This window comes from Nothobranchius furzeri, chromosome 6 (assembly GCF_043380555.1).
Source record: "Nothobranchius furzeri strain GRZ-AD chromosome 6, NfurGRZ-RIMD1, whole genome shotgun sequence".
Taxonomy (NCBI): domain Eukaryota; kingdom Metazoa; phylum Chordata; class Actinopteri; order Cyprinodontiformes; family Nothobranchiidae; genus Nothobranchius; species Nothobranchius furzeri.
Window position 1 is genome coordinate 79810917 of NC_091746.1, and position 26936 is coordinate 79837852.

The window sequence follows — 26936 nt, forward strand, 5'->3', positions numbered from 1 at the left end:
TCTGTGTCTGATGGAGTTTTGGAGCGATATGGAAGATCTGGTGTCATTTTCTTTGTGTATTTCCCAAACCCACCTGTCCAAAGCTATTGCAGTCATGGAATAGATGCTCGCAAACACGGACGTGACGGGAAAGAAGTTGTGAAACTTGCAGTAGGCTTTCCCGAAGTACCACTCCCCGTGAGCGGCGTAGATAAAGTTGATCAGGGTGTTGAACGCGGCCATGGACGCGTCTGAGAAGGCCAAGTTCAGCAAAAAGTAATTGGTCACCGTCCGCATGCGCTTGTGGGCAAGAATGATCCATATCACGATGAGGTTTCCAAACACGGCCACCGTCAGCACGAAGCTATAGGCGACCGACCAGAGCGCCACGCGCCATGGTGGCTGGACGAACTGGTTGGTGTAGTTCGACGTGATGTTGGATCCGTTGAGCACAGCTGCCATCCTCTTCTGCTTCTGTCCCAACAGAGTGAAGAATTCTAGCGCTGGGGTGGTTTATCTGCTGAGGCGCAACGCTGGAGATGCAGGAGAGGGTTTGCGCACCGGCGCCATTACGCACAAGGTAAACACTCCTCTTCCACTGGCTCTGTCTGCATTAGGACCTTCTGGTGATAAAACAAACAACTGGACAGTCTGCCTGTTGCATGTGAGTGTGAATGCGCAGCCTCCTCCGGCAGCAGCAACAGGCAGGGTGACGCACGAGCAGTCAGATTGATCGATACTTGACGAGCTGCAGTTTTAAACTTCATAAATAACAATCTCTCTCTCTCTCTCTCTCTCTCTCTCTCTCTCTCTCTCTCTCTCTCTCTCTCTCTCTCTCTCTCTCTGCTATATCAGTCCGCTGCACAGCTTTATCTTCTCTGATCTGAGCCACAAACAGGATATTGACATGCTGCAGGCAGCAAACTCACACCGTCCAGTTCTGTGGGAAGTCATGATTTAAATGTTCCCATCTGGCTGTGGCTGGCTTTGTCGTTTCTGTCATAAGGTTGCTCTGATTGCAGAGCTGAATCAGCTTCACGGCATTCCCCTGCTGCTGGTGGAGAGGATGTCTCCTTCTCTGTCACACCAACATTCACAGCTATCAGGATGAAGTGCCCTCCAGACAGACTGTTCACATTAGATAAACCTCCTTCATCTGTTTGCATAGCCGTCAGTGCTGTAACCTCCATATGGGCTCCAAGCATTTCTGATCAAATCCAGTCAGGCTGGCCCACACTCCACAAACAGAAACTTTTTAATACAACGTTAAAGGGATTGCAGTGAATAAGGAATCAGAGGGGTGCGTGGCGCTATAGGCAGCCTGTACGTTTTCTCCAGCCTGCATGATCAGTCTGTTGGAAGTGGAACAATCACCTGCGGTGTCTCCTGAGATGTTTACCATCATATGGGGCCTGGTGCATTGACGTGAACCCACTTTTAGAATGCATGGAGTTTGCAGAGACAAAGGAGGAAAAGCTGAAAAACGCTTTCAGACTGTTAATAATGTTATTTTAAACAATGTAATCTCTCTTGCTTGGTTTGAATTAGGAGTTCTAATTCCACTCACACTGAGAGACTAACTGTAGCAAATTAATTAAAAGGGATTGTGAGGATCAGGAATTAAAAAAAGGGTATGTTTAATGACATGGTTACTGAATTGTGTTGAGTAATTTTGTTATAATTACTCTTACGCTCTCAAAAAAAAAAGAATCTTGGACTTTATTTTCCCATCGACAGATTTCACATATCTGACTTAAAAAATCTAATAAAACCATGCAATTTTACAAGATGTAAAATTATCCATCCATCTATTTTCTGATTATCCATGGTCAGCAGTATTGGGGAGAATACGTTGTGAATGTATTTAGTTGCAGAATACTGAAGACTTGCTTTAAAATGTATTCTATAATGAATTACGTTACTTTGTTTAATCTTGGTACTGTATTCAGAATACTTTGAATACTTTCCCATAAAAACAGCATTTAGTGTTGATAGCTACTCCCGCAGGAAAGCAGGGCATATTAATGCTAAATGTCATGTACGGACTGGGGAAAAAAGAAAACAATTAAATTATTTTTGTTACTTTATTTATCAAACAGTCAATAGAAAGTATATTTCTGTTCCTGTGAGAAAGTGCTTGAACATTGCACAGCATTACTGTCTGCAAGAAAATGTAATCTAGACAAAACACTTCTAAATAATTGGGACTGGCCAATCACAGCGCATTTATTTAAAAAAAACCGATGTATTATTTTATTTTTTTGGTTTTTCCAAGATGGAATGGTGGACTGCCTTATTGACAGACATGCAAAGCAGTCAAATCACAGCGCCCTGTATGTTTGATGGGCCAATCATAGCACTCTGTCAGCCAAATGGGCGGGATGTACCTGCAAGTTAGCAAACCAAGATGGCCGCTGCTCCGTAGTGGTTCAATCACAGCGTTGTTTTGGTTTGGTGGGTGTTAGGGATTTTATCAATATGTTTATCAATAAACCCATTTCCTGTGGTGAAGAGAGAAGGAGACAATGAGCAGACAAGTCAACCAGTTATAACTGTGGCACATGCATGAGGCAAAATGCCCCGAACATCTGATGACAGAGTTTATTTAAACAAATAGATAAGAATGTGAGTGAGGTCATTGTGTGAGAGAATGTGTGTGTGTGTGTGTGTGGGAAGAACAGTGTGTGGGTGTGTCTGAGTGTGAGAATGCTTCAGGACATTTGTGAATAGGATTAAAGCAATGAAATATAAAATTTCCATGAAAGTGGGCCAATCACAGCGCTCTGTTGGTGGACGGGATGTTACTGTTATAAAGATAGCAGGCTTGTTCGAGTTGAGCAGCGCCTCGCCTGGAAAACAGGCGAGAACAGATGGACGCAGCAGGAGGAGCGGCTGAAAGTCGGCGTTTAAGTCGGACAGATTTCCCTACACGTGTAGCTCACAGGTGACGATGGATGAAGACATGGCGTTAGTGTTCATACTTGTTTAATGTTTTATTTTAATTCTGGTGCCTGTTAGCAACCGAAACACACCCTCACGTGCTTGTGGATTTCATATATTGTATATGAAGATATGACTAAGATAATAAGTAAATGTTATTAGCTGTAGGTTTAGTGTGCTCATAGGAAACATGAGAAAATGACATAAATCACATTTCTCTTTATGGCCTATATAGTTGTCATCATCATCAACGTAACATGATTTACAGAATACCTGTGAACAACTAACATTTCAAGTTCTACCACCGGATGTTTAGATCAGAATGTGAACCAATCAGATCTTAGATCAGGTGTGAGCCAGGCGTTTCCTGTCATCCCCTAGGTTTTGCAGCTGGTGGAGAGCAACTGCAGCACCTTGCTCCAAAATCTGCAGCTGCCTTGATCTCACGAGGATATCATTGCCTAACTATGCATGACGTCAGAGCAAATCTGCGTCAAGTCGGGCACAAATCTAACCGGGAAGCACTGCGCACCGATCACGGTGATCGAATCTGCGCAAAACTGGCTCATCTCGAACAAGTCCAGCGGTGGATTGTTTAAAGTGGCTTTGGCATCAACTTTGGACTATTTTTGACTTAGGGTTTTCTTTGAGTCAAGGGAGATGTAGATGTAACAAGATAGAGAGGTCCCATCATTCCTCTCCTCAGTAACACTTTCCAGTCTCTCCAGCAGGATTTTTTCATATTCCCTCCAGAAAGTTCTGCGTCTACCCCAGGGTCTCCTCTCAGAGAGGCATGCCTGAAGAAGAAGAAGAAGAAGAAGATATCATTTCTATAGCGCCTCTCAAGATAAAAATCACGAGACGCTTCACAAAAACAAAAAATAAAAAAAATTGTAAATATATAAAAAAGCATTTCGAAAATGTTTAAAATATATTTAAAATGAGCAAGAATAAGCAATTGCGATTTAAAAGAAAAAATGTTAAGAAAGAGAGAGAGTGAACAGGAAAGAGGGAAATCAGTGGATCCTGAGGAAGGTGGAATAGGTGGGGAGAGCAGAATAAAGAGAGAGAGAGGTGAAGAAGGTCATACAAAAGCCAGCTTGAACAAGTGAGTCTTCAGCTGCTTTTTAAAGGAGACCACTGAGTCCACTGATCTCAGGCTCAGGGGGAGAGAGGTCCAGAGTCTGGGGGCCACAGCAGCAAATGATCTGTCACCTTTGGTCTTTAGCCTGGTGCTGCACAACCAGTAGGCTTTGATAACTGGACCTCAGGGACCTGCTGGGGGTGTAGGGACTAAGAAGATCACCAATGTAAGATGGTGCTTGTCCATGTAGGGCCCTATAGACCAGAACCAGGATCTTGAAATGAACCCTGGAGTTGACAGGCAGCCAGTGAAGCTGGAGGAGAAGCGGGGTGATGTGGGTGTGTTTGGAGGACTTGGTCAGAAGCCGAGCACAGGCGTTCTGAACCACCTGTAGACGGTTCAGGGAGGTTCTGCTCAGACACGTGAAAAGAGAGTTACAGTAGTCTAAGTGTGAGGAGATGAAGGTGTGGAGAACCGTCTCAAGTTCAGAGCGGGACAGAATGGGACTCAGCTTAGCAACGTTCCTGAGATGGAAGAAGGAAGAGCCAACAAGAGAACTGACATGAGAATCCAGGGTGAGCGCTGTGTCAAAGGTCACACCAAGATTCCTGACAGAAGGTTTGGTGTGAGAAGCAAGCTGACCAAGAGAGTCTCTGACCATGGGAACCAGCTTGTCTGGGGCACAGATGAGGATCTCAGTCTTGTCTTCATTCAGCTGAAGAAAGCTCCCAGCCAACCAGGTTTTGATAGAGTCTAAGCAGGTGTGTAACAGCTGCAGCTTAGACATCTCATGGGGCTTAAAGGAGATGTACAGTTGGATGTCATCTGCGTAAAGATGGTAGGAGATTCCTTTGAAGGAGCTCAGGATGTGCTGAAGAGGAAGCAGATAGAGGAGGAAAAGCAGAGGCCCCAGCACAGAACCTTGTGGGACACCATGGGTAAGAGAGGTGGTGGAGGACCTAAACTTGGAGACGGCCACAGAAAAGGAGCGCTCAGAGAGATAAGAGGAGAACCACTCCAGAGCAGTTCCTTATAGGCCGACCCAGTCTCTCAGCCTCTCCAGTAGCAGGTGATGGTCAACAGTGTCAAAGGCTGCAGTCAGGTCCAGCAGGACCAGAACAGAACAGTCCCCTGCATCACTGTGAGTCAGAAAGTCATTAGAGACCCTAAGAAGAGCTGTTTCAGTAGAATGAGCTCTACGAAAACCTGACTGGAAGCTATCATAGATGTTCTGTTCATCAAGAGCAGCTGTGAGTTGTTTAGCCACAACCTTTTCCAAGATCTTGGAGATGAATGGAAGTTTAGAGATGGGTCTGAAGCTGCAATGGAGAGAGGGGTCGAGACTCGTTTTTTTTTAGAAGCGGGTGGATTACAGCGTTCTTAAAGTAAGCAGGGACCTGACCAGAGACCAGAGAAGCATTAATAATGGACCATGGATAATAATGGGACCTATGGACTGAAAAGCACTTTTAAACAAAGATGAGGGTAAGATGTGGAGGGGGCATGCAGAGGTCCTCATAGAGTTAACTAGTTTGGTTAACTCAGGCAAAGAAACAGGAGCAAAGCTATCTAGGATGATGGGCCTGGTTGGAGTCGGGAGAGGCAGCGATAAGGCTGAAGGAGAGATGCTAGATCTAACCTTATTGACTTTGTCCACAAAGAAGACAGAAAGTTCTCACAGTCTGTAACAGAGTGGATGGAGGCTTTAGGAGTGGCAGGAGAGACGATGCTGCTGATGGTGTTAAACAGCACCTTGGGGTTCCCTTTGCTCTGGGACACCAGGTTGGAGGAATAGGAAACCCTAGCGTCTCTGACTGCAGAGTTAAAGGATGTCAGAAGATCCTTTAGGTGCAGCAGATGGACGTGGAGATGGGTTTTCTTCCACAAGCGCTCAATTTTTCTGCATTGGCGCTTTAGGCTGCGAAGGCTGTCATTAAACCAGGGAGTAGGGTTCACTGCAGGAACTGATCTGGTTCTGACAGGACAGATGTTGTCCAGAATGGAGAGGCAGTGCTCGTTAAACTGAGAAGTTAAGGAATCTGGGTCGTTATCAGGAGAACAGGGTGGATCAAAAGCAGCAGAAAAATTGCTACCTGTGCTCTCATTAAGAAAACGAGAACTAACCATACGGCGAGCAGGAGGTGGGGACGCAGAAACTGACAAGTTAAAGAAAATGCAATGGTGATCTGAAATATAAACATCCTCAGGACAAACACTGTCAGCATTTAGACTCAGGGTAAAAACAAGGTCTAGAGTGTGCCCCCTGGTGTGTGTGGGGCCAGAAACATGCTGGGTAAAGCCGAAGGTGTCTATGAGGCTGGAGAAATTCATGGCAAAGAGATCGGAGGGATCATCAATGTGGATGTTAAAATCACCAACAATCACCAGTCTGGACAGCTTCACAGTGGAGGATAGAAAGTCACTAAACTCCTGAAGGAAAGAACTGTTTGGACCAGGTGGACGATAGACCACAGCACAGTAGAACGGGTCTTTACGCCCAACTTTAATCAGCTGTAGTTCAAAGGAAGCAAAGTGACCAGAGGTCATAGAGCTACATGGAAGATGGTCTCTGAAAACAACAGCTAGGCCTCCACCACGGCCAGAACCCCGGGGCTGGCTAAGAAAAGAATAACCACTCGGGCAAAGTTCAATCAGAGCAGAATAATCAGATGTTTTCTGCCAAACTTCAGTCAGAAGCAGAAAATCCAGGATTTTAGAGAGAATTAGATCATTGAGCAGGAAGGACTTATTGTTAACAGAGTGGGTATTTAATAGAGCCATGCTGAGTGAGGAGGAGGAATCAGAAACTACACAAACAGCTGGAGTTAGTGGACGTAAATTAGTAGGGTTAGATCCACGGTGTTTATAAAAACCACTTATGGAGGGAACAGGAGGAGAAACCACTGAGGAATGAGGATAAACCGACCTTAAAAAACTTGGATGGATGAACCGCGTCCCAACGCGGCCTATAGCGGTAATGCGGAAGTGGCGCTCAGGTCACCAAACAGGGGACAAGAAGCTGGAAGATCTCGCCGATGTTTACCAGATAAACCATGCTTTAAGAGAAGTCTTATTCTCACCTGGATTCCTGCTCGTTTACCTCTTTTCCTCCGACGTTTTCCCAGGACCGGACAAACATCGCTAGAGGTGCGCAGCTCTGGATCGTCGATTGCTTCTGGGCCAGCGTGCTGCTCAGGTAAACAAACAAGATGGTAAATCCTCGGTGCATCTTGGGCGATCGTGAAAAAACGGAAGAACAAAAGAGTCTGGCGATCATAGGAGATGGTAGCAGAGACACTACTGAAGAGGATCGCAGACAGGAGCAAGGTGGAAAAGAGGAGGTTGGTGGAGAAAAGTTTGCCGGTGACCGCGGCGAAGCCAAGCACAGGCGCCATCTTGCCGACCGGATACCGTCCAGTGGGACGCGACCAGGAGGGGTCCTAGAAGCTTGAACCACATCAGCTGCATGCTTTTAATGTGAAGGAGCAGTGGCTTCTGTCTGAGCTCCCCACAGATGCAGTTTATTAACATAGATTATTAATCTGTCCATCAGAATGTGACTTTTCCACTAAAACAACTGAACTCAAATGCAGCAGGAACCGTAGTTCTTTCTACAACAAATATGCTGGCTAATGGTAAAATAATGGTATCTTTTTCCAATATTTTGTAGAGACGACACAATTCTTTATGTGACTCTTAATAAAAATGACGTTCATTTTAGGAAAAACATAAAATAAGCTAACTGAAAAATAACAAGTGAATAAAGTAAACATTTCAGGATGGCCTTTTATTGTAGGCAGTCTAAGGCACTCCTGTACATTTTTCATGCCGTCTAATTAGCCTTTTGAAATGCCACACCTGTGAAGTGGGATGGTTTATCTTGGTAAAGGAAAAGTGCTCACTATCACACACGTAGACAGATTTCAGAATAATATTTGAGAGTCCTGGGTGTTTTATGTATGCAGAAATAGTTTCAGATGTTTGAGTTTTGCTCATGAAAAATGGGAGCAAAAACAAAAGTGTTGCATTTATATTTTTGTTCAGTGTATTTGCCCCTTTGAGTATTATTCTCTACTGTAGAATACAATTAAGTAGAGACCAAGTTCACTCCCTCCAATACATTTGGAGTGTTCTCTAGTATAAATTATTGCCTTCAAACCTCAGCTTCCAAATGAAAGCAATTCAGTTGCGAAACGGGAGGGAAAGGGTTCAACGCCACTGGTCCTGTAAAGTCCAAAAATCACAGGAGAATTGCATCACCACGTGTGATTTCAGAAGTCCACACAATTACAAGCAGGGAGAAAGACAGCTGCATGTATCCAAAATGGTCTGTGATTTATTTTCTGTTCTGTGTACATCAGATACATGGGTTTCACAGGAAAATACATACATTTATCTGCACATGACTTTTACTTTGAAAGTTTCCTGATGTGTTAGACTGCTTTGTGACTTGACTTCCTTTCTGGCCCGAGCTAAACTGTGGAGTTAGATGTGTTTTGGAAGCATAGAGCATTAAAAAAATTGACTCAAAAGGTGATGATAGCATCCGTTTGCTTCTGGGATCATCCAAAAATTGAATTGAACCAGTCCACTACAACTGTGGCTAATTGCTGAGAAGTGTGTTTGGCGGTGCTTTCACGTTCAGCGGAAAGCTGCGGTCAGTCGATCTCTGGGGCAAGAAAAAGCTCTGGCGCTCTTGTTTCAGGAAGTTTAAGATTGCCAGAACAGAGGTGAACAGAAAACAGCAGGATGTGGAGTCATACTTCCTGATTTTCAGAAATCTCACCTCTGATTGGCTAACAGCAATGTGACTACAACTGATTTTGTTCCTTTGCAATACTGATGTTTTACCTCCACAAATAACACAAGCCTTAAGGAGTTCTGCCATGTTGTGGAGTTGCTAGAGCTAACGGTTAGCTAGCTAAAACGCGCTCTGCTCTCTCCTGGACTCTAAATCAGCAACAGCCTTCCCCGTCGTGAGCTAAGGTGGGTGAGTCCATGAACACTAATTTTCTATAGAATTGACAGGTTATTCTGATCCGAGCGTTTTGCAGTGTATTTCTATCGGCGGTTAATGCAGGAAATAGGGGTAGAAGATTATTTTCATGTTCAGTGTGCATGTTAAACTCTGAGTGCCTGATCATATTTCAAAGAAAATAAGTAAAAAGTGGTTTCTCAGTGAATTTTGGCCTTTTAAACAAATTGAAATTCATATCATGCATTCAGTTTCTATTCCCAGTATGTGTAAATGATGTCAGAGGTTTTTATGATAAACCAAATTGTGCTGAATTAATGGTCTAAATGTTTTCAGTCATCTAAATGAAATGGACTCTTTGGCACTTTTAGGGATGCTGATTTGTGGCTTTGTTTACATTATGTGCAATAGGGCCATTTTCAGTTGTTTCCTCCCAATAGGAAAAACACATAAATAACGTAAAAGATCTCCATAAAGGAAACAAACTTTATTTTTACTTTGGCAGAATTAATCAAAGATGAAAAATAACAAATCGTTTGTTGCAGAGACAACTCTATAATATAAATACTATGGCTTAGAGATGATTTAATCTAAAAACTTCCCTTTTTGAGGTCTGCTGAAACTATTTTTATGCTCTCTTAAAACAGTTCATATTTATTATTAAACACCCAGTGTTCTTTTACAAATTGCAGCTGAAAACTCTTTTTTGTACCCTCACACGTAGAAAAATGATCTATCGAGTAGTTTCCTATAAAACCTTCACCTGATTATAAATCAGGTTTCAGGTTAGCACATTTTTTTTACCCGAGATTGTAAAGAAGCTCAAGAGATACCAGCCCTGTTAAACATCTGATATGAGCAGCCACTCACCGTCCGCAAATTAATAAAAGAATTTTAATATTCTCGAGGTTTTGGATTTGATTGTCATTCTGAGGAGCGAAAGCGACATTCTGGGTTGTTTGATAAATGCAGACTTCCCAAGGTGGTGAAACACTTTCCTCGTGTTCTTCTGCTTCACCTACAGAAAAAGAAATAAATCAAACTAAAACTATTTTGTTGTCATTCTGGTCCACACACATACCCCCGCTGAAAATAATCTTACACTTTAAAGGATAACATCCTCATTTTACATTATTTGTTGAATATTTTTGCAGATGAAGTTGAATGTTTGGCTCTTTTGAGACCAGACCAAATGAGATTTTTACTGCCCATGTTTGATTTTTTCTGTACAGAAAAGATACGACTTCCTTAAGTGAATTATATTTCCTCTTTAGATGTTTTTATTTTGCATATTACTTAAATAGATTTCACCACCATGGATTGGAATATTTGATCAACCTATTCGTTGTCAGCTCTCTTCCCAGTTGCTTCTCCGCTCAGTCACAATTCGGGTCAGCGCTTTAGGCTATTGGCTTTGATTAATTCTAAATGTGACGAGGGACGGCAATTTATTTTCTAATGAATGAATGTTGCACCTCAGTTGTTTCCTAATTAGTTCAAACCTCAGACATTAATCACTGAAAGTGAGGCTTCATTGTGGAGGACTATCGTGTATAAGCTCTGTTTTGCAGATGATTTGTGTGTGTGAGTGTGTGTGTGTGTGTGTGTGTGTGTGTGTGTGTGTGTGTGTGAAACGTCACAGTGTGTGGCTATTGACCAACAGCAGCCCATCACACAGAGATCAATTTATTGTTTACAGAGGACGTGTTTGCCCAGCTGATTCAGTTGGACACAAATTGAGAGAGATACACAGAAGGCTTTCTGCAGTCGCCCCCTGCTGGCCAGAACACAAAACACTGGATCAGATTAAGCGTTCAGCAGCTTCACTTTGGATTCACTCCTGACCATTTGGTGTTTACTTGGGTTCTCCATCAGTAAAGCAAGGACTCGTAGGACTCGTGTGAGCTTTTCAGAAATTCATAAAAGTGCTAGTCTTACACACACACACACACACACACACACACACACACACACACACACACACACACACACACACACACACACAAAGACAAGTAATGTGTCTACAGTTATATTGTGATGTCTTAGTAAATATTCTATTAGGTGAGAGATAAACTTTATTGTATTTATCCTAGTGGATAATTAAACGGATAAACTAGTAGTAGCACATCAAAAGTCAATGAAAACAAAAAGTTATTATCAGGAGAGAGAGAATGTTTAAGTGGTTAGCAGCAGTGTGCTAGTCGATGGCCCCCTCCATGAGGCCACCACAGCTGAGCAGAACGTCATTGTAGCTTCTTCTGGGGAGAAAAACACTTACAGAGAAAATAAAGTTAACAGCTGAAATTGCACAAAATAGTACAGTTAAAGAGCAGACTGTAGAAGAAAGCAGTAGAGTGTGAAAAGTGGTCAGTGTATCCTCCAGCAGTCTAAGCCTATAGCAGCATAACTACAGAGTTAACTCTGGATAACCTATCCTATTTAGATGGAGGCATGTTGGAGGCAGGGCAAGGGAGAGCTGTCTTTACCGACTGTACACTCCACCTCCCTCTACTCCCCCACTTGTCCAGATTTAGGCTAACATCAGATTTTAACCATAGGCCCTATCAAATAAAAATGTTTTAAGCCTATTCTTAAAAGTAGACAAAGTGTCTGCCTCACGGACTAAAGCTGGGAGCTGGTTCCACAGGAGAGGAGCCTGATAACTAAAAGATCTGCCTCCCATCCTAAGTTTAGATATTCTTGGAACCACCAGTAGACCTGCAGTCTGAGAGCGAAGTGCTCGGTTAGGAACATATGGAACAATCAGATCACTGATGTATGATGGAGCTTGATTATTAAGAGCTTTATATGTAGCATAGCATAGCATAGTTTATTTATATAGCACATTTAAAATGCAGCATGGGAGCTGCCCAAAGTGCTGCACAGGCTAAAACAAAACACACCCATTACAAGGAGCTAAAACTAAGGATAAAATCTCAATTAAAAGCAGAGAAAACATGAATAATAAGAACACATTAAAACAATGACACAATAAAACACTAAAACGAGTCACTGTCTAAAAGCCAAAGTGTAAAAGTGGGTCTTTAAACGAGATTTAAAAACCGCCAGAGATGGAGCCTGCCGAACTCCAATGGGCAATGAGTTCCATAGCTTTGGGGCAGCATGGATAAATGCTCGTTCACCCCGCGATTTGAGCCTCATCCGCGGCGTGTGCAGCAGCAATAGGTCAGCCGACCTCAACGAGCGGGTGGGCACATATGGAGTGAGAAGGGCAGAGAGGTAGGAAGGTGCCAGGTCACTGAGCGCTTTAAAAACAAAAGTCAGTAACTTAAACTGCACTCTGAAAATGACAGGGAGCCAGTGAAGATGTGCCAGGACAGGTGTAATGTGGCTACGTCGGTGTGTACCCGTCAAGAACCTGGCAGCAGCATTCTGAACAACCTGCAGCCGATTCAGGGCAGAGTCCGGAACACCAACGAGGAGGGCGTTTGCATAGTCCAGGCGAGAGGTAATGAATGCATGAATGACTGACTCCAAATGCCTCCGTTTCAGGATTCGTCTGAGGTGAGTAAGGCGGCGAAGCTGATAAAAACACGACCTCACTACAGAGTTTATCTGTGGGGCCATTGTGAGTCCAGCATCCAGCTTGACCCCGAGACTCGTCAGAGAAGAAGGATCTTAAAATCTATTCTTAATTTAACAGGTAGCCAATGTAGGGAAGCTAAGACAGGAGAGATATGATCTCTCTTTTTCATTCTCATCAGAACTCTAGCTGCAGCATTTTGGACAAGCTGAAGACTTTTAACTACATTCTGTGGACTTCCTGAGAGTAATGAATTACAGTTATCCAGTCTTGATGTAATAAATGCATGAACTAGTTTTTCAGCATCACTCCTGGAAAGTATGCTTCTAATCTTAGCAATATTCCGAAGGTGGAAAAAGGAAATCCTACAAACTTGTGTAACCTGGGATTTGAATGACGTCCTGGTCAAAGATAACACCAAGGTTCCTTGCTTTGTTCTCGGAGATTAATGTAATGCCATTCAGGTCAGGCGATTGGCTATGCAATTTCCTTTTCTGGATTTCTGGTCCAAAGATGAGAACTTCCGTCTTGTCTTGATTTAAAAGCAAGAAGTTAAGAGTCATCCAATTTTTTATGTCCTCAAGACAAGCCTGTAATCTACCCAACCTATTAGGTTCATCAGGGTTAATTTGGTTGGGATTGGATCCAAAATGCAAGTTGAAGGTTTAGATGAAGCTAATATTTTTGATAACTCTGAAAGCTCAACTGGATCAAAACGGTTCAAGCATTCTGATTATATATATATATATATATATATATATATATATATATATATATATATATATATATATATATATATATTAATTAGTGTTTTCACTGATAACACTAATTAATTTATATTTGATCTTGATGGTGAAACCAAAGGCATTTAACACTGAACACCTAACATGAATGCAGCTTCTGAGAGCTAGCTAATATCAGCTAAAACTGTGTTCTGCTGCTGCTCACCGTCCTTCTACTTGCTTCTGTTCAATTAACTTTTTCTCCTTCTCCTTTTCTTTTCTTTTCTGGAAGCCAGATTTCCCTTTCTTGGGAAAGGACATGACTGACTCTCCTGCCTCCAGCTCTGGCTGTGGCATCTGCGATGTCTCATTAGCTGTACATGCGGCCGTGCAGCCCCTGGCCGCTGGTGTGGACTAAACCACTTTGCACATTTTTAAGGGGTGATAGATGCCTCAGAGATTATTCAGTTATTATTTTTAAGGCAAAATTCTGTTTCTTAACCTCTTTATCCAGGTAAAGGGAAGTTTATTAAGACATTAAGTAAGTTGGGGGGAAAAAACAACAACAATAAAACATTTTTATTCAAAGCTGTCTCAGGGCCCCTTCCTGCAGTGGGCCCTGGGTAAACGCCCCCCCCCCCCCCCCCCCCAGTTGACGCCCCTGACCTTTAGCATCACACTGTTCCTTTATTTGTGCCTTTGCATAACTAATACAGAATCTACTGTGAGTATGTCTTTGATAATTATCACAGAGGTTTTGCTTCTCCTAAAGGATATGCCCCTTCTGTTGCTTTTATCGCCAACCTTTTTAATTTCTGGTTAACCCACAGGAGTTTGTGAACATGACCCTGTCCTGGTGCCACGTCGCCAGCTTCGCTGAGACAACAACACGATAAGGAATCAATAGCCTCCTTCTAGTTCCTTTCACACTGTGATTGAAAGGTGTGAACAAGTGTGTGGCATTAAAATAGGTTTTCTCAGATGTCTTGCTTTGATCCAAAATTGGTAAGTAGATCAAACAGCAAATGTGTTGCATGTGAATGTAAAATACATGCATGAGTCCAGAACATTTATGTGCTTTTGATATTAAAATAGACCTTTTTAATCTTCTCCAGGGGAAATAAGTCGAATCAATCATGCTCGGGTTTTGAGGCAATGCGTTTTATGTATGCAAAACCACGCTTACCTGTTTAGCCACATAGCTGCACATGAATGGATTTTGTATATGCTGCTGCCACACACGGTTAACATCTGTCTTCTAGTGTCAATACATTTCAGTAATTTGATTCAGTTGAGTCATTTGTTCTGTCACGGTTTACCTGAAACACATTTCCATTAAAGTCCGTACATGGTAGCCCAAGTAAATAATAATAATAATAATACATTTTATTTCAAAGCACCTTTCAGGACACCCAAGGTCACAAATGTCATCTTGTGTAAAAATGGATAAGGGAAGCGAGATCTAGAGAGATGTTCCTGTCTTATTTCCTGGATGTAAGGAAATTAGCATTTGTCTCAAACACCAAGTTCAGTCGTTCCTCCAACGCATTTTCAGTGGTCTCTAGTATAAGTCAATGTCTTGTGAGTCGATTCCTGAGAAGAAAACAAGATTTGCAGCTTGTGTTTCAGGAACTTGAGCCAGAGCAGGTGGAAGCAGAATGTTGCAGGATGTGGAGTATTATTTCCTGATATTTGGACATGTCATCTCTGATTGGCTGATAACAACACACCTCAACCACAAACTCAGTTTGCACTGCAGTGGTAACGTTTTGTATGTCTGAAGCAGTTCTGCCATGTGGAGTTGCCAATGCTAATGGTTAGCTTCAACTAGCCGAGAGGCTCTGCTGAACGCTAAATAGCAACAGCAGCATTTCCCTAAGATGGGTGAATCCATAAATGCTGATTTTCATTTTGACATGGAATTGACTGACTTTTCTAATCCAAGAGTTTACCTGCAGCAAAGCATAAAAAGCACTAAAAACATCTCACTAGTGCCACATGCATCCATTTGGTTTCATGTCAACCGATACTGTAATTATGTTCCAGCAATATCTATTTTAGCACGGCGCCAACAACCACTCCCCATGACAAACCCAGATTAAGTGAGCTTTATTAAGAACTACAAAGTACTGATATTTATTTTAGAAATTATTACATAATGAAGATGTGGAAACTTGCAATTTTCTTGAGATGAAAGGATATTTTAAATGAAAAAATGCGAACCATTTGTGTTATTTAAATATGTCTGCTGAGGATTATTTAGGGAGTGTTTCTCCACCTCCACCACATGAAAAGTGCAGTTTGGGGTAAAGCAGAGGTTTTTCCAGTAGTAGTCGTTTTGCACATATGGAGCAATTACCTAAATAACAAGAACAACCTAAGATTAATCTACAGTAACAGATATCTACAGTAACATTTCTGCAGATATGTTTCAATTACCGTTGTCGAGTCATTTCATGAGTATGTCCAGAATTGAAAAATTTACTAGTGATAAAGATTCTGTTAAAGCTACATGATATAATGCATCTTGATAGGAGCCAGTTGAGGTTGCTCAGGCATTTGGTCCAGATGCCTCCTGGACGCCTCCCTGAGGTTCTCCGGGAACGACCGACTTGGAGAAGACCTAAAGGAAGACCCAGGACACGCTGGAAGGTCTATGTCTCTTAGCTGGTCAGGGAATGAGGAGAGGGAGATCTGGGCCTCTTGTCCTAGGGTGCTGCCCCCACGATCCAACTCCAGATAAACTGATTAAAATGGATGGATGGATAAAATGCATGTTGCTATAACCATAGCTTTATGTTTTCCTGTTTCTTCATCCTTTCACGTCTTCCTCTGCATCTTTTTCCTCGTTTGTCTTAGTCACTTTTACCTATTTCTCCCCCCTCCTCCTTCCTCTCCATCCCCTTCAGCTTTTTTGTCCTTTTCTTTCACTCCTTCTTCATCAACTTTTGCATCTTCTTTTACCACTTCTCCCTCATCCATTTCTTCTTCGACCTCCTCTCCAGTCAGACGCTCCAGATCTGCGATTCGTTGCTTCAGAGCTTGGCCAGAGGCTTTATAATTTCCTAAAACCTTCTTAAGCTTCACCTGCATCAGCTCCATCGTTGTGTACAACTTGGTGACCTTCTCCTCCAGCTCTTTAGTCTCAGGCTTGATGTTGGCCGGATCCAAATCTATCAAACCGTCTTTCATTAAGATCTGCCGTCCCTTTTCTTCTAGCATGGCTTTGGCATCTGGGTACTCTGTCAGTGACTCCATTAAATCATCCTTAGACAAGCAGAAGAGGTCAGAATATCCAATGCTGCGAATATTAGCCGTCCTCCTGTTGCCTGCTTTGCTGCCTTTAATATTAAGTATGCTGATTTCACCAAAATAGCTTCCACTTCCCAACACAACAAATTGCGTGACACCATCATCAGCAACAACCGCAAGCTTTCCATCTTTTATAATGTACATCTCACGACCGATGTCACCCTTCTTGCAGATGTAATCTCCAGGACTGAACACCTGTGGACGGAGTTTGAGCACCAGCTGGATTAAAAGACCTGCCTCACAGTCTGCAAAGATACGAACTTTCTGCAGGGTGTCCATGTGGACCTGGATGGCTATTTCTGCTCTCAGTTTGTCTGGGAGGTACCGCAGCACCTCTCTCTCGTTCTGGGCCTTCCCGTTATTCCACAGGTAGTCAAACCACTTGATGACTCGCAGCTCAAGTTCCTTGCTGACTCTTCGGACCTAAAAAATGAAAAAAATAAAAAGATGCTAGCATTAAATTAATTTAGGGCAAGGGTTAATTCAATGGCCTTTGCAAGTGCATTCTGTAAGGCAAGATGTTTCACAATTTGTAAGAAATAAGGCTGTATCAGAGCATTAGACAGGCCCCTATCCTCAGATTGTTTGAGTCACTATTTGAAAATTATTATTGTCTAGCCTTTGACGCAGATGATCTCTGAACATACCAGCTTTCATTGCTTTTTTGGCTCTTAAGTCTTTAATTGTGCAACATTTTCACAGTTTTTAGTACAATTGTCTGTTTTTTGTAGATTTTTTTTGTCATACACATACTTATGTGTCCGGTACTTTGGTCTCCCAGTGAAATTGCAAAATAATTTTTGCTCAACAATGCAATAAACAAGCACTATATTAATAAATAAAACAAATTATTTAGATCTTTTAAAAAAGGGTCTCAAATGTTTGCTTATAAAAAACATTAAATTCTATTGATTTGTTAGAAGTTTTACCTAATCCAGGAGTTTTATTTCCATGTTGAACAAATGGCTCATGAGAACACCTTACATTTTTATGAGAAATTACATCTCAATATTGCCAGCGGTGGCTACCGTTTCCCTGGGGAGTGTAGATTAACATGATAGAGGTTCTTTAATGTGCTTCTGTTAATGGACCAAATCCTAAAGGCTTGAAATGAAGTTGAACGCAACAGAAAATCTCAAAGGTTGAACTTAAAGTGCTTAATATCAATGTTTCTCACAATACAGAGTGTTTGAGTGAAGAGTCAGGGCTGACTTTTTGCCATTATCACACCAAATTTTGGTTCAATGTTTATAAATCAACTGTTATGGTTTTTTGAAAGTCAGTTTACTCAGGCAACCATCTTACATCAGGTTGACTCCAACAGTTGTGCAAGTACAGTGGTTTCTCATTTTTGAGGTTGTCATTAAAGTGGGTTGTTAGATGTTTGCACATAGTCAAACGGCGTAGACTCCATCCATCCATCCATCCATCCATCCATCCATCCATCCATCCATCCATCCATCCATCCAACCATCCATCCATCCATCCAACCAACCATCCAAGGTTTGGAGCAAAGATCTTACTAAATCAGCCGTTCCAAATAGATACACCAGAGATGAGTCTTTTATACTACAGCATCAAACCTTTATTCAGTAGCTTTAAAACTGACTGATTTGACGGATTTTAATTGTTTAGAAGTTCAGTTGGTGGAATTCTTGATAGGTTATTTAAGTACATGATTATTTCTTCATTTGTCCTGTGGTTTATTAAAAAAAATCAGCAACAAAAAATTCAGACGCAGGCAAGAAAATATAGTTAGCTCATCATCTGTCTATGGGTGTTAACAATAAAAAGGTATGATAAAGACTTGAAGTGGATATTCACCTGCATGTATTGTTTGATGTTGTCAATGCGAGCCTGAAACTGGGCTTGGGCTGCATTCATATTGGAAATCATGGTGGCTATGTTTCCCACTATGGTGGCAAAGATCAAGACTCCGACTAAGAAGTCCATAACATGGAAGAAAAATTCTGAGTCAAGAGCTGGGGGTGGGGTTTCTCCAATGGTTGTCAGAGTCAGAGTGGACCAGTAGAGGCTGAAAGCGTACTTTCTCATTGGTTGTCCAAACTCAGGTTCCTCCGGATTATCCAAAGCAGGGTAGACCCAGTCATCAGCTCCAAAGCCAATGGATTTAGAGAAGGAAAAGTACAGGCAGGCATTCCAGTGGATGATAATGAGGATGTACATGATTAGGTTTGCAATGCGGAAGATGTTTGGGTAGTTTGTTTTAGTCTCGGTCCTGGTGAAGAACTCCATCATTCGGCCAATTCTCAGCAGCTTGTTGATGCGGATCTCTGGATAGTCGAGGCCGAGGATAAGGTAGAAGATGTCTGTGGGCAGCATGGAGATAACATCGAGACGAAACTGAAAGCTTTTCATGTACTCATCTCGAAGCAGCTTCTCATCTTTCACCAGCAGGCCTTGCTCAAGGTAGCCTGTGAGAAAACAAAAAACATTGTGTTTTTTTCCATCAATATGATGACTTAGGTCCATAAAAAGTTGTTCACCTGCCCTCTCGAACATCCCCTGTGCTCATTTATGGAGCCTACTGAAGCGAGGATAGATTGATTCCTGTTATTGACACAACTGTGAGTGTAATGGGGAATATGATTTATAAACTGTTTAGTGCATGAAGGAAACTAAACTTTCAAGTTTAGCATTAGCCAAAATTGCAATAAAAATGACATATTTGAATGTCCGAATGTTAAAATGCTCTGACGTGTTGACTTTTCTGTTTCTTTTTTCATTGTTGCTACGAGCAGCACAACAAATGTTCGAGCAGTATTGTCTAAATAACGACTGGTCAACATGGTGACACTAAATTGTGATAGATTTGAACGTGTTGACAATCTGCCGAACAGAAAGACAAAGGTCCATGGACTGCCCGTAGGGATGAGAAAGTGTGCTCAAGGATGGTTTCCGCCAGGGCCATTTTAGATGTGACACATTCTAAGGCTGATCGCTCCTCATGAAAGAAACTAAAGCCTTGGGCGGCCCGGAGACAGACGTGTCATTTTAAACAGAAGACATTATAGTTAATGAGAGTGGCTACACGGGCAGCGCCGCATCCCAGAAGCGCTGCGGCGCTGAAGAAAGGCACCAGTTCTATTTCAAGCCCTGCCGTTTACTACATTATGGAATACTTTACAACAGACATTATGACGTGGAACGGCTTTACGACACATACCCAGCCGCAGTTTTGATAACTTATCCTAATGATCTTAAAATATTCTAATAAATAGCGTGCTTATCCATTTTTTATGAATTAGAGTTGCGCGGATACAAGCGGCCGAAAAGAGTTTTCTCCGAAGAGCGGCTGGGCTCTCCCTTAGAGAGATCATGAGAAGCTTGGTGATTCGGGAGGGGCTCGGAGTAGACCCGCTGCTCCTCCACATCGAGAGGAGCCAGTTGAGGTGTCTTGGGCATCTGGTCAGGATGCCTCCTGGACGCCTCCCTGGTGAGGTTTTCCGGGCACGTCCAACCAGGAGGAGACCTAAAGGTAGACCTCGGACACATTGGAGGGACTACGCCTCTCACCTGGCCAGGGAACGCCTTGGGATTCCCCCAGAGGAGCTGGCCCAAGTGGCTGGGGAGAGGGAAGTCTGGGCCTCTTGCCTTAGGCTACTGCCCCCGCGACCTGACTCTGGATAAGCGGATGAAAATGGATGTATGGATGGATGGATGGATTGAGTCTCACAAAACACGACGCCAAGTCTGATCACGTATGAACAAGAGCCACTTCCCGCTTCCTGTTCTCAAGTCCCGCGTGATGTTGTGACTATCGCATGTATTTCCAAGAAGCGCTCAGCGGCGCGGCGCATCCTGTGTGACCATTTAGCTTCCCAAAATGCATCTATCTCTGGTGTGCACCATGCAGGCTTTAATCTCTCAATGTGTGTTTATTTGATTATCATCTAGGTTTTTTTTTATGATGACAGTTCTGATAGTCGATGGTTTACATCCATGTCAAAGACCAAATTTAAATTTCCAGTGTGGGGAAAAAAGCTCTGGGGCTCTTGATTCAGGAAGTGGCAGGATCTGGAGTCTTACTTCCTGATATTCAGACATCTCACCTCTGATTGGCTAACAGCAACTCAACTCTCCCACATCCTTTGTTTGCCTGAAGGAGTTCTGCCATGTTGTGGAATTGCTAATACTAACAGTTAGCTTCTACTAGTCAAGACATGTTCTGGTCTCTTCTGGACGCTAAGTCAACAACATCCTTCCCCTTCACACGCCAAAATGGGTGAATCCATGAATGAACTGTCATGTGATGTAGATCTGACTGGTCATTCTAATCAACGTGTTTCCCATCTGTTTTCCATTGACGGCTAACGCAGGAAATAGGAGCAAAAGACTGTTTTCACATTCAGCTTGCATGTGAAACTCAGAGTGGTCGATCATTTTTGAAAAATGGAAAGTAAAAAAAAAAGGTTTCTCAGTGAACTTGGTCTTTAATTAACAGCTGAAGCAATGTTTTAGGATTAGCAACGCCTGATAGCATAGGAGAAAGTTTTTGTGTCTGGCTAAAGAGGAGGCCTTCCATTTCTCACCTGTTCGGGTCCTGAAAAACATATCAGCCAGGTAGATAAGGTCAGAGGTGTAGTCCAAAAGAACCCAGTAGAGGATGTAGTCACGCTGCAGCTCCTCAAAGCACGCTCTGTTGACAGGAAATAAGCAGGTATAACCCTCAGAACTTCACGCACACACACATTCACTGTTTCATAGACCTAGTGTTAAATTAATGAACTCAGCCTTTTTTGTCCGCAATTCCAAAATGCTACTTAATGGTAGTAGAATAATCAGGATTTTTGACAGTTCTACGGTAAAATATCAGTAGATTCACCTGGCTATGATCATGGTCCAATTATACATCACAGGTAAAGTGATGAAGAAAAGCCAGTTGTAATATAAATTCCCAGCAGGATTGATGACAAAAACCTCTTTAGGCCTGACAAAACACACACACACACACACACACACACACACACACACACACACACACACACACACACACACACACAATTAAAGGTTAATTTAATTTAATGTAGAAAGGCAAAAAAATGTGGTTTTTTGTGTTTACTTACTTTTCTTTGTCCTTTTCCTTTTCTTTCTCTTTTTCTTTTTCTTTTTCCTTTTCTTTTTCCTTTTCTTTTTCCTTTTCTTTTTCCTTTTCTTTCTCTTTTTCCTTTTCTCTAGCTTCTTTTTCATCCTTCTTCTTCTTTTTTCTGTGCAACAACAAATCAAGGATTGCTGAGCACCTCATGTAATATTATTTTTGACATTTGGGTTTTTATGTAAAAATGTTTACACTTTCTTCTCTTTCTTCTCTTTTTTCTCCTTTTTCTTTTTCTGCTTTTTTTCCCTGGGAATGAAAACAACATTTATTTGGTTTACTGAAAAGACTCAAGGTGTATCAAGAAGAAATGACGGTCTCTCATCTATCTTGGTGTTTTAAATCCAACTCACTCTTCATTGTTATTACTGTTATTCACATTGGCCAGATGATTTGATGGAGGCGCCCTTCAGGAACAAGAACAGCATGAAACACGAGAAGTTAATTAAGTGACAAGTCTTTCCCCATTAGTGGTTTGAGGAATTATAAAGTCTGCATTTAAATAAGCATTGAGAGTGCCTTTGAAGTGTGCCTTACAAGTCATCATCTTCACTTTGCTCTTCACCGTCTGTTGTTAGCTCTGCTGCTACATGAGCAGCTGGAGAGATGCTGGGGAGGGTGGTACATGTCGTCATGGTGACCGATATCAGGTCTGACCTGAAAAATTGTAAAAATAAGAGCTCAAATGTCAGTGATCTTCTACAAACTTCCTAACACGCTACATTAAATTACAATGATGAATCATAAATAACCAGCTAAAGAAGACAAACATGCTTTTTAAGTTCAGTGTAAATGTAAAACAGTAAATGACCACAAGATTCCTAAAATATAAATAATATTACATTTATTAAAGGGATTTTTCTCCTTTTGAAGTGTTTCGCTTTGTATAAAGACAAAGTACTTTTAGTTTATGTGAAAAAAGCATCTTGACTATCCTCTTTTCAAAGAAATATTTTCTGTCTTCCAGAATTGATGAGCTAACTGCTAGTCTGAGTGCAGACACAGTAGAAGTGTCTTGTTCTCATCAAAAAAGTGCTCCATTCTTTCAAATTTTAGATGTTTTTAGAAACGTTTACACTGCTGTCAATATACCATTATATCATTATTGCAGTCAGAATATACAAGAGGTTCCTGCTGGTTTTGACCCATTGATGCACCAGATGTTCTGGTGGTGATGGTTACAATGGTAAATAACCACAGATTTCCACTTATAGTGGATACGGAAAGTATTCATACCCCCATTAATTCACTTTTTATTATTTTGCAGTCGATTGCTAAGTTAATTTCAACACACCCACTCACACACAAACACACACACAAACAGACGCACACAGATGCACTGTTAAATTAAATGAAAACTAGTTTGAACTGTGTGTTCAAACAAAATCAACCAAACTTCCAATCAAAGACTGTATTCTGTCCCGTTTGTGAATGCGGCCTTATTCTGGTCTACTTGTCACTGCTGGAGCTAGTCTCCTGATTAAATTTGTGAAATTAAAAGGGACACAATTATTATAGAATGTCAGATTTTTAGAAGGATGTCAGACCTCGATAAGCTTCCTTAATATGGTTCACTTTAAAACAGTCACTAGCTCCTCAGCGTGGCTGCATTTTATTGCCAAGCATGCTGGAGAAAAAAAGACAGTAAGGTTTTATAATGTCGCCCTTCTAGCAGGTTGTGTTTGCAAGAAAAAATGGGGGGGGGGGGGGGGGGGGGACTTTCAAAGAGCAGCTTTCAGCAGCAAAAAACACTCAGTAGATTATCAAGTGCTTCTGCACTCTTCAGCACCTGTAGAGACCTGACCTTTACTTGGGGTCGTCAGAAAATCAGCTTTCTATGCTATCTCAGTACTAAACAAGTCATCTGTCTGCATAAGAACACGTAACGCATACTGATAATAGAGTGAAATCTGTGGAAATTAAAAATAAACATGTTCACAAATAAAAATGGCAAACATCTCTAAATCTGAGGATGAAGACACATTTATTCGGTGACTAAACTTCAAACCTGATCAGTGGAGAAACTTAAAACAAGACATTGTGTGGGACAGAATCTTTGAATTTTTCCATTTTTAAACTCCAGAAGATGATTGAAGCACCATTTGTCATGCCCCTGCTCCAGCCAAGCCCCGTTTCCCCAGCAACCACTAGCAGCTCACCATCAACCTCATCCAAACCACCTGTCTCACATTAACCCCTCATCAGCTCCACCTGCAACCCTCCCTATAAAACACCTGGACCAACACCAAGCCAGCGCCAATCAGTTGCCGTCACACTCTGTTGTGTGCTCGGATTCTGCGGCCGCTCTTTTGGTGATGAAGGGGCAGTGGTCCCGGTCTAGGCCTGACCTGTTGGCGGTGATTCGGATGCAGCTGCACAGGTTGGTGGTATTGGGGTGTATGGTGAGCTTTGTGTGGGTACCTGCTCATGTAGGGGTGGTGGGCAACGAGGAGACGGACGCTGTTGCGAAGGATGCGCTGCAGCATCAGAACGTGGACCTGAGGGTGGGGTTGAGTCTACGCTGAGAGTCTACTGAGAGTCGCTTTGAGATTGGTTGAGTGGCTCTAAACCATCGACATGTGGCAGGCCTTCTGGGATGCGGGGATGGCCGGGCGGACGTATTACGGGCTGCGGAATCGTGTATGTGCCTGTGGGCCGGTCCTTGACTGTGGGAGGAGGGATTCTGTGGTTTTGACACGTCTGAGATTGGGACGTAGCTGCCTTAGGGGAGGTTTGTTTTTGGTGGGTCAACATCCGGATGGTTGTTGTGCTTGTGCGGAGCGGGAAATGGTTGCTCATGTCCTTCTGCACTGTCTTCTTTACATGGTTGGGCGGCGGGCCCTGTTGGGTTTCCTGGGGACTGTTGGTGTGACTGTGTTTGGCCTGCATAGTTTGTTGGGGTTGGAAGATCGAGGTGTAGAGGGGGCGCTTTGAAAGGTTGGCGTGTACAGGAGGTTGTGAATCTTGGGCTATTGGCCATCGCTGCTGGGGCAGCAATACGCCTTGAAGGCGTTTAGCCTGCCATGTCACCCATTGAGGAAGAAGCCAACGCCAGATTATTGAACGCCTAAAGCAAAGAAATTCTCCAGGCTTTCTGTATTGCCTGAACCACGTATCCTGACCTTGTTTGTCTCACAGACCTTCCACCTTGCCTCGCCCTAGTTTGGGTCTTGTTTTGATTACAAGCCTAACTGGTATAGGGACCTTGGATCTGCTTCTCGACCTCACCTCCTGTCTGCTCCCTGTCTGTGACTCTGCCTCTCAGTCTACCTGGTTTACCGAACGCCAACCCGTCTCTGGATTTGGCCTCTCGCCTTTCCCCTTAGAATTATTACGGATCTCTCTGGCTCTGACCCACGCCTCCTCTCCACCCTGCCTCAGCCCCATCAGTCTCTGGTAACTCTACGTCTCTGTAAATAAAGACTTAAAGCTCTTACTGTGTCTGGTTGTCCTCACAGGTCTCCAAGACCGATCATAACACCGTTGATCAAATGTTTAAGACACAAGCTTTTGAGAATTCAGATCAGTGCAGAAACATTACATTGTCCGCAAATTAATTTTATTTATATTTCATAAAGATAGAAAAAAAACACATTAAAGTTACATCTCAGCTTTGTGACTCTGCATCTCTTATGTCAGAGGTCTGAAGCTTCGGCGGAACCTTGTATCATCACACAATGTGTTTGTGTCCCAAATTAATACCCAACAGTGGTTCAGATCCTAAGGTCTCGTCTGCACTCATAAATATTAACCAAAACAGAAAAGTGCATTTGCATGTTTATTACTTTGAATCCATCCTGTCACTTCCAATATGGACAGATGTTTATCTATTTCAGATTCAAGTCTTGCTTTGTCACCCTAAATTATTCAGAAAACTCAGAGTGACACGCATCTAATTTTCATGTGAAGTCACAGCTATGTGAGTGAAAAGAAGCTGAATCAAAGATTTAACATTTCAACACTGAGGTTCAAATTCATAACTTGTAGCGAAACCTTTAATAATTTATCGTAGAATCATTTTGCACAGCTGTGGTCGTGAAAGATGATGAACTGATCTAGTTTTGTAAAACTTGTCTTACCTTTTCTTAGGAGTCTTTTGGTTTCTGAGCATTTGTTCCGATGCAAAAGCCAGATTTTTGCAGAATATTTAAATATAGATTATTTTCTTTAAGTGTGGCAAAAATGAATTAGGCAGCTAACACCTACACGATCTCAGTGCAACTAATCATATTGTTGTGTCTCAGTGACCCAAACAAGGATTTGTGGATTAGCATCGGCCAACAACAAGAGAAGCAGTTGCTTACCTTCCTTATTCGTCCAAATGAATTAAAACCAATAAAGGACAAAACTTAGAGGGGCTCATAGTGATGATTAACAACACGATAAAACATGTCTAATGCACTTCTCATTTTGCAACGTATTTGTGGAACAGTGAAGGATTAGGCACCCTATACTTAGTCAGCACTTTCAGCTATACTCTGATCCTATCAGATCAGTCTCAGCAGAACAGATGTCAGATCAGGTGGAGCTCACACATTTTAAATGCGTGAGAGTGATCAGGGTGAAATTCAAGCTGAACCTCAGTCAGTGCTGAAGAGAGGTGTACAATACAGACATCCTGTGGCTCAGTGGCTCTCCCTGTTGGCACGTGTGGTTTTTACAGCCTTCTGACAACAAAGTTTGTTTAAAATTGCCCACTTTGCTGGAATTAAAGGTGCAATAAGTAAGGCTTTTCTAATGTCTCAGTCATGTTGGAATGAAGGTTACACTGAAACAAATTCCCTTCTCTGCTGACTGGGGGGTTGCCAGTTTTTCTCTTTTCTTCAAAGGAACATAGTAATTGTTTACAATGTGTACAGGCATCATCATGTACAGTCATCATCTACGTGAACGTGACGTGGACTGACATTGCCATGCAATGGGCTGCCATCTTGGTTGAGTTCCCATTTTTCCCCAGTGGATTTATTAGTACTGAGGAAGATGATTACCCAACTAACCTTTATTCAGCTCTTTCTGCCGATTCCGCCTTTGCCGGGATCCACTGATAACCTCTTTCTTATTCATTTTCTCTTTCCCTTCCCTTTCCTAATAGTTTTTTTAATCACATTTTTTTTATCATTTTCATGATATTTAAAAAAAAAAAGTGTATACATTTTTTTATTTATTTTTATATTTGTTTGTTCTTGTGAAGTGCCTCGTGATTTTTTACGTTGAGAGGTGCTATGGAAAACATAATTTTTTCATCTTCTTCTAAAAAACACATA

At 42.1% G+C, this 26936-nt stretch overlaps 2 protein-coding genes and 1 long non-coding RNA gene across 4 annotated transcripts in view; 1 reads left to right on the forward strand and 2 right to left on the reverse strand.

Annotated features, from left to right (window-relative positions):
- Nucleotides 1–1073, reverse strand: part of tacr3a (tachykinin receptor 3a) — a 58175-nt gene extending 57102 nt beyond the window's left edge. The window contains exon 1 of the mRNA XM_015943658.3: nucleotides 74–1073. Coding sequence (XP_015799144.1) covers nucleotides 74–441 — 368 coding nt within the window. The 5' untranslated portion in view covers nucleotides 442–1073. The remainder of the gene's footprint in view (nucleotides 1–73) is intronic.
- LOC139070394 (uncharacterized) lies at nucleotides 254–16866 on the forward strand. The gene is made up of 3 exons (XR_011520921.1): nucleotides 254–393; nucleotides 466–559; nucleotides 16729–16866. It is a non-coding gene; the product is annotated as an uncharacterized lncRNA (long non-coding RNA).
- On the reverse strand, nucleotides 15339–26096 carry cnga1a (cyclic nucleotide gated channel subunit alpha 1a). 2 transcript variants are annotated; one of them, XM_015943657.3, is made up of 9 exons: nucleotides 25977–26096; nucleotides 22210–22329; nucleotides 22026–22079; nucleotides 21868–21921; nucleotides 21644–21784; nucleotides 21403–21507; nucleotides 21110–21216; nucleotides 18381–18991; nucleotides 15339–16979 (listed from the first exon to the last, which is right to left on the reverse strand). In XM_015943657.3, exons 2-9 carry the CDS (start codon nucleotides 22305–22307, stop codon nucleotides 16110–16112), a joined length of 2040 nt encoding a protein of 679 aa, XP_015799143.1. In that variant the 5' UTR covers nucleotides 22308–22329; nucleotides 25977–26096; the 3' UTR covers nucleotides 15339–16109. The 2 variants fall into 2 exon arrangements, with proteins under 2 accessions (XP_015799143.1, XP_054600778.1); XM_054744803.2 differs by lacking the exon at nucleotides 25977–26096 and adding an exon at nucleotides 25752–25910.
- Between the last annotated feature and the right edge of the window lie 840 nt (nucleotides 26097–26936).